This window comes from Nicotiana sylvestris, chromosome 3 (assembly GCF_000393655.2).
Source record: "Nicotiana sylvestris chromosome 3, ASM39365v2, whole genome shotgun sequence".
NCBI classification, from domain to species: domain Eukaryota; kingdom Viridiplantae; phylum Streptophyta; class Magnoliopsida; order Solanales; family Solanaceae; genus Nicotiana; species Nicotiana sylvestris.
The window spans coordinates 196,171,365-196,179,100 of NC_091059.1; the positions used below are offsets into that span (position 1 = coordinate 196,171,365).

The following is a 7,736-nucleotide window of genomic DNA, read 5'->3' on the forward strand; positions in this document are numbered from 1 at the left end:
TGGATAAGCTTCTTCAGAAAGATTATTTATAACGGAGTACTAAATGAACATCCATAACATAATATATTTATAACACAATCATATTACAGAAAAAGGAATCATATTCTCGAATAAAAGTTGACAGGACACTAAATAACACAGAAATGTAATTTCTAATAGAAGCTGACTCTTGTTTACACCAGAAGCAGGTCGTGCGAAGCAATCATGTAGTGTAGTAAAAGTAAAAGGCCACTCGTCAACCTTGAGAGAACCGCCTATCCCAAATATTTGAGGACAAAAAGTTGTCTTTTTTTATTCTTGATTCTTTAATTCGTTAAATGGATATATGGCCTGACATCAAAATTCAGCCATCCATTGTCTCACCAATATTCTTCTAAAAAAAAGCAAGAAAAATTGTAAGTATTAAGCCAAAGAGGAGAATTTTCCTAAATTCGTAAAGCAACAGAAATGACCTGTTTTCATCTTTCATTTACCAAAAACATGCACCCCACGTTCTCTCAACCATTCACAAAAACAAGAGAACAAACATCAAAAGACTTCTTCATTCTCTATCAAGAAAACTTCTGTCTCCTTTTCTCTTCTCCTATCTGCGCTAGCTGAAACCCTTTCCTTTTTCTGACGCCAAAAGTTTCCATTTTGTTCATCTATCTCCATATCATATTATATTTCTGTTTTATGGTCTCAAACTTCGTCGCATAATTAAGGCAACATTCTTTTGGCTTGAATCAGAAAAGATGGTTCGAGCACTAGAAGAAGAGAAAGAGATTCCATCTGCTGAATCTCAAAAGGTTAATGGGTTGAAGCTTCTCCGTAAAGAGACCATCATGTCACGTAATAAAGCCGACGATTCAGGCTCCGCTAACATCAACCAGAACCAGCCTTCAGGCAAGTGATCATCTTCTTCAAAATTTTACTATTTCATGGGAAAACTCTAGTCTTGTTGAAAATGTTGTCACATTTTCCCTTTATTCCTTCAATGATTGAGCACAAATATATTGACAGATTGAGGGGTTTTAAAATTTGCTGTATCGTGTTCTTTTAACCATATTTTCAAATTTGTTAATTCTCAATTTATATTTTGTTATATCGTGTTTTGACGAAAGTACTCTACTCATTCTTGTTCAGATATGGAGCTGATGAAGGAAAAATTTGCCAAGTTGCTCCTTGGTGAGGATATGTCCGGCGGAGGAAAGGGTGTTTCATCAGCATTGGCATTGTCAAATGCAATCACAAACTTAGCAGGTATCTGAATCCTACCATGTTCTCAGCTACATATACCTTTATCTGATGAATATATGTATCAACAACAGCAACAACGACCCAGTTTATTCCCCAAGTGGGGTCTGGGGAGGGTGAGATGTATGCAGCCTAACCCTTACCCTAAACGGGTAGAGAGACTGTTTCCGATAGACCCTCAGCTAAAGAAAAAATGAATATATGTATCACCAGAAAAAAGAAAAAAAAAATTGAGATTTTTTTTTTCTGATGAATATATGTATTACCAGAAAAAAAAATCTCAACTTTGTCTGTTATTTTTCTACAGAAGTCATTTGAAGGTTTCATTGTATGCTTCGTTTTCATATCTTTTGTTTGTTTTACAAAATGCAGCTTCTGCATTTGGGGAACAGAAGAGATTAGAGCCCATGCAACCAGAGACAAAAGCCAAGTGGAGAAAAGAAATTGATTGGCTTTTATCTGTTACAGATCATATTGTTGAATTTGTTCCTTCTAAACAAAAATCAAAAGATGGAACAAACATGGAGGTATATACACCTCTCTCCCCTGAAATTCTTCTTCACATATGTCACCTATCTAAACAGCAAACTAACACGAGCCGAATGTGTACTTCTCAGATTATGGTGACAAAGCAGAGAACTGATCTTCAAATGAACATCCCAGCACTACGCAAACTAGACGCGATGCTTCTGGTAAGAGAAAAGTTCTTTTCTTTTCTTTGGTTTTCCTTTTTTGTGTTTGATGTCATTCTAAGTAGTGTAATTTGCGGGATCAATTATGCTTATGCTTGGTTTGAAAACAAACAGGATTGCTTAGATAGTTTTAGAGACCAAAGTGAAATCTCTTATACATCTAAGGATGATGAAGGAAAAAACAGCAGGAAAGATGACAAATGGTGGATACCCACCCCTAAAGTTCCCCCAAATGGCTTGTCCGATACTACGAGAAAATGGCTGCAATTTCAGAAAGATTCTGTGAACCAAGTTCATAAAGCAGCCATGGCCATAAATGCTCAAGTTCTAACAGAAATGGAGGTCCCTGAAAATTATATAGAATCCCTACCAAAGGTAAGATAAAAATCTAGAATTTCACTATAGCTAAATACAAGTTTTATTAGCTGGATTTAGTATTACTCTTTTTCTTGTGTTTTCAGAATGGGAGAGCAAGCCTTGGAGACTCGATATACAGGAGCATCACTGACGAATACTTTGATCCGGATTACTTCCTTTCAACTATGGACTTGTCTTCAGAACATAAAATTTTAGACCTCAAGAACAGGATTGAGGCTTCTGTAATTATATGGAGAAGAAAAATGAATGCTAAAGATGGGAAATCAGCCTGGGGTTCAGCCGTTAGTATGGAGAAGAGAGAATTATTTGAGGAGAGAGCAGAAACTATCTTGCTTATCCTTAAGCATCGGTTCCCTGGAATTCCTCAGTCATCACTAGACATAAGCAAAATCCAGTACAACAGAGTAAGAAGCAACCCCTGTTAATATTCTAAAGAGTCTAGACTATTTATTTAGCTTCTGTATGATATGCAATTACATTGTTTATATTACCATATATCCATCCACTTTTTCTTAGTTTTCAAGTTTGTTTCATCTTTTCTTCTTTGATGTCCTTGTGACTTCACAAAAGGATTCCACATATTATAGATAATCTAGTACTTGAACTTTAAAAATTTAACTTATAATCTATTTTTATCTAACAGGATGTGGGGCAAGCTATTTTAGAAAGCTATTCGAGAATAATTGAAAGCAGGGCATACACAGTCATGTCACGAATCGAAGATGTTCTCCAAGCAGATGCTGTGGCCCAAAATCCTTCCAATGGAGAGGTAAAGAGGTTTCCTGGAGATGATTCCTCAGGAGTCGCATCAGAAGCATTCCCGGATGGTAAGGAAGAAGTAGAGAAGCTTAATTCTGCAGAGACTCCTAATTCAATGACACTGCTGGATTTCATGGGTTGGGGAGCGGAACAAGGAGACGATGATGCTGAGAAAGAATTGAAGGAGGACCGAACCAAAGACACTGATGGAAAGCTCCTAAGCAAACCTCCAAATATAGTCACTAATAAGAGAGTATCTTACCTAGAGAATTTAGCTGGTTCCAGAAGTCCAACAGCACGCCACTAGCAGACTTCACTGCAGAATACTGATTGACTCATCAGAGGCAAGGATCGATGAACAGAGTTTCATCAGATTAAGAAAGCTCGGCGTCAAATGTACATATCGAGATGAAGCATACCAATCTAGGATTTCACTAAGTCATTCCTTTTGTAAATAGGGATACAGTTAGTAGACCTACTGGGTCTGTGGCAGTTCTTGAAATGATTTACTCAGTACAAGATGTCACCTTGTTGTTGAACAACAATGGGAATTACAGACCTTTTACCTTGAATAACCTCTGTTTTCAGATCTATTAGTAACATGATCTGTAGTTCACAATTTAAAGTCTATTTGGTTTGCACTTTACAGATTCATTAATTGGTTATTAGTTAATTCACCAGCAACTTATCTTAAATCCTTCTTTCACTTCACCAAAAGAAAGTATAAGGTGAGAATATATCAAAAATTTGATGAAATTCACAGACAAATTAAGGCAAGGAACTCTTTTAGTTATGTTACATAGAAGTTTCTGACCTATTATAGAAGTCAAAGTTGGTACTTTTAATAGTGTAATTTACAACACCAAATAGGAATGATCACCAACATGAACTAATAAAAGTTAACATCCCAATTATTTGAGAAGAATATCAGAAGCCACCAAGTAAGAAAGCAGTGCTACAAATTTACCATAAGATATAACTTGTGGGAAGTCTTCAATTATACTTACACAAACTGGGAACACATACATCAATTACAAATTGAAGGTTGAATTTTGGATAGAAAAGCAATTAGATCTTGCCACGTGGGCCGAGCTTGGGTGGAAGTTGTGGACCTTTCTTGATTGGTAGGATATCCCCTGATGCTGTCGAACTGAAGTAGGCAAGGGTGGAGCCACCTCCCAATATCAAGAATTTGAGCAAAAGACCTCTCTTGGTGAATGGAGCAGCAAATGTCTCAAAGAACTTGCTCTACATAACACAAAGCAGCAGGCGAGACAGTTATAACTCAGACATGTGCTGCAATACTGAACTCTTAAGTTATTCAATGATGAGCTCACACAGACAGAACTCTAGGTTATGTTGGCGACATACAAAGACTTACTAAGTAATGACTTTTAAAAAGCCCCATTGAACTTATGTAACTAAACAAGGCAGAAAATCAAGTACGACCAATGAATTCTAACGAGAAAAAAGTAATTCTGATAGCTTTTGAAATGTAAAAGGAAAAAAATCCTGATTAATACAGTGATAAATCTTAAATGATCATCCTTCTCGAAAAAATAAATCTGAAAAAAATCAAAAACCATGTATAATATCGGCAAATAAGGGCAAAAGCTCTAAGATGTACTGTTCCAGTGGCCATGGAAAATGTCCGATAGCGATAAGTATATTCTACCATTTTCACTCCAATTGCTTTTACAAGCAAAAGCATAAAGTTAGAATCTTTGATAGGTCATTGAAAAGTGAATTGAAGTAGCAAACACAGATATACATCAAACTAATACTAAATCAGATCAAAAGCACAGTGCTATAGAAGTTATTTATCAATGATGTGGACGAAAATAAAATACCTGAAGAGAGTTGTATGGTGAAGGTGCATCTGATCCATACAAGTCCCACTGGCCAGTGGTGTTGCCCAAATCCTCCAAATCAAAGTATACACTCTTGTCACCATATTTGGCAACCACAGGGCCAGCCCTACACAAACATGTATGTATTCACTTCATAATGACCAAAACAAGCCATGCTTATACGCATAAATACATCCAATCCAATGTCGTTTTTATCCCCTTCTTCAGTGACTATATGAACAGAGGAACTTATTCTTTTAAAAAGTTCCTTCTTTTATTAGATGAACTGAATCTTGTTGGGCTAAAACGCCCAAAGATACTCGTAACAAGGTGTGATATTGTCTGCTTTGGGCCAAGCCCGCACGTATTTTCTTGAAAGACCTCAGACCATTAAGAGTATCCAATACCCCAACAAATCCAACCAACATATGTATGTTCAGAGATGACACCAAGAATAGTTGAAAACATGATTAGTTATTTAAAACCATGCTCTCCTAAGTCCTAACGGCTTAAGCTTTTAGACAACGTGATCACACATTTCAACGTATTACCACAGCTGACAGAGATATTGAGTTTAAGTCACTATCAAATAGATGTTGCACTACGTTTTTTGGCTCGAGAAAGAGCGCCAGAATGCACGCGAGGAGACGTGTTGAAAATATAATTAAGTAAATCAGCAGTATGTTTCTCTAACAGTTCAAACTTTTAGATAAAGTGGTCACATATTTCGACAATAATTATCAGTTGGCAATCACAAAAAGGTAGAGGGGAATCCATTTACCTGGATTTAGTGGGCTTCAAATTGAGGCGAGATGATTTGAGATGAAGCTTAGTTCCAGTAATAGAGCTTCCAGCTAGACCCTTGACATTGGTAGTGGGCTGCACTGCAGCAAAGGCTGCCAAAGATGCCATGGCTTTTCACTCCAAACTAACAAAACTATTTTCAGAATTCAGAGTGTGGACTGGCAATTGATCGGAGTGTGGATACCTCTTGCTTTTTCATCTTTTTGCGTGGATCCAAGCAAGACATGTGGCGAACTTGGGTATCTTTTTAGAGATATAGAATCCCATTTGAGTGGCGACACGTGTCACTGGCTGGATAGGCTTATCCCTTCAAACTTGTGAATTTTTGTTAAATTTGAGCGAAGGTTTTTTTTTTTTTCCTTGATCAGATATTACAGAAAAAGTTACTTTACATAATTAATAGTAAAAAATAGATAATGCTTGCCTAGCTAAAAATTGTGTGTTTACGTAAATAATTTTTGGAAAATATTTTCTGTCTTATGTGAAAAGTATTTCCCTATAACATATTTTTGGTATTTGGGTAGTGAATGAAAATTAGTTTTAGGTCGATGAATCAAGCCATTTCAGGTGACCTCCCACCATCTTGTTCTCTGTGTGACTTGCGGGATGATCATTTGTAATTTTGTCTAATTTTGTACGAATGTACATCTGTTTTACATATATGCAACTAGTATATTTGATATTTTTAGATATTAAAAAGAATTAACTTATTCTTTCCAAAGTTACCTTTGGAGTAAAGAGTTTTGGAATAGTTTTTTATATTTTCAATGAGCAATGTACGCGGCAAAATCAGAGGACTTGATTTCTCGCTATCAAGTCATTTCGGACGAATACCTCGAGACCCCGCCACGACCGAGTCCCCTCCCCCAGGGCTCGTCAAGGCCCGACTCAAAGAAGATGGAAATCGAAGCCAGAACAGTAGGAGAAGCTCCCAAGGCACGCGGCTAAGTCTGACAAAGCCGGCCTATCCAGGGCCTAAGCCAAAGCGTCGCATCTAGCCGTCCCATCTCCGTACTTAATAATTAATGCATGTTGTACTATAGCCGAGTTCTCGTCCTATATAAAGGGAACTCACACTACCTTGTAAATGGCTGATGTTGCTCCAACTATTCTCTCTGTCTCTCTCTCTCTCTTCTTTCTAAACTCGCTCGTTCTCACTGGCCCGAGGCTACTTTAGCATTCATTGCTTTCTTACTTTTTCTTCATTATATTGCTTGGTATTGGCCATAAAGAGCCTTGTTTAATCATATCCTTAACTATTATCCCATCCCCGACTGCCCCGATAGCTCGAGATCGACCCGGACTCCCTAATCGGCCGATCCTACACCCGGGCACCAGGTTCCTCGGCTCATTCAACTCCTCGTTTTAGCGTGTATCCCCTTGGTAAAACAAACCCGGGCAGTAAGCCTTTAGGTTTGGTTATCGCCTCATTTTAACTTGCATTTCATCATTAAACTCCACATCCTTAACATCAACTGCTCTAAACAACTAGCTCGAGAATAGATCACGTATTTTTAGAATCCCATTTACAAATTTAATTGTTGTTACCATTTTCACGGTAAACAGTTTGGTGCCTACCGTGGGGCTAAAAATAAAAGTGATTATTTTCTTGCTAGTTCCATTGCACAAACGCACGTTATCTTTCACACTTTTTCTTGTCCAAAAATCTCTTGATCTCAGGTCAAAATGTCTGGCTCGGTAAATAGAGTCGAGAACAACTACCTCGAAAATCATGGCGGAAACGGTGTGGCTGTTCCAGTGGTTGGCGCGACGCCGCAGAACCCCGATAACGCATCTGGGCCGATTCCAGCGGACGCGGGTTCGCAAGGCGCGCAGCAGGTCGATGAAGCCTCGCACACCGATGGGAGCATACAACATATCGACCTACAAGAAGCCCAACAAACCCCGGCTCGGGAAACACAGGAAGTTAGTCTTCACGATATTTTAAAAATGTTGCAGGCACAACAGTTGGCTATCGCTTAGTTGCAAATCCATTCGAAGACTCCTAGCACAGTAG

At 38.0% G+C, this 7,736-nt stretch overlaps 2 protein-coding genes across 2 annotated transcripts; one reads left to right on the forward strand and one right to left on the reverse strand.

Moving 5' to 3' along the window:
- Positions 1–572: 572 nt before the first annotated feature.
- Positions 573–3,684, forward strand: LOC104239672 (rop guanine nucleotide exchange factor 12-like). The gene is made up of 7 exons (XM_009794361.2): positions 573–885; positions 1,126–1,242; positions 1,609–1,763; positions 1,854–1,928; positions 2,043–2,303; positions 2,390–2,710; positions 2,950–3,684. The coding sequence occupies exons 1-7, from the start codon at positions 735–737 to the stop codon at positions 3,370–3,372; spliced, it is 1,503 nt and encodes a 500-aa protein (XP_009792663.1). The 5' UTR covers positions 573–734; the 3' UTR covers positions 3,373–3,684.
- Positions 3,685–3,811: 127 nt separating this feature from the next.
- Positions 3,812–5,861, reverse strand: LOC104239671 (photosystem I reaction center subunit VI-1, chloroplastic-like). Its single transcript, NM_001302570.1, has 3 exons — positions 5,697–5,861; positions 4,916–5,042; positions 3,812–4,313 (listed from the first exon to the last, which is right to left on the reverse strand). Exons 1-3 carry the CDS (start codon positions 5,825–5,827, stop codon positions 4,134–4,136), a joined length of 438 nt encoding a protein of 145 aa, NP_001289499.1. The 5' UTR covers positions 5,828–5,861; the 3' UTR covers positions 3,812–4,133.
- Between the last annotated feature and the right edge of the window lie 1,875 nt (positions 5,862–7,736).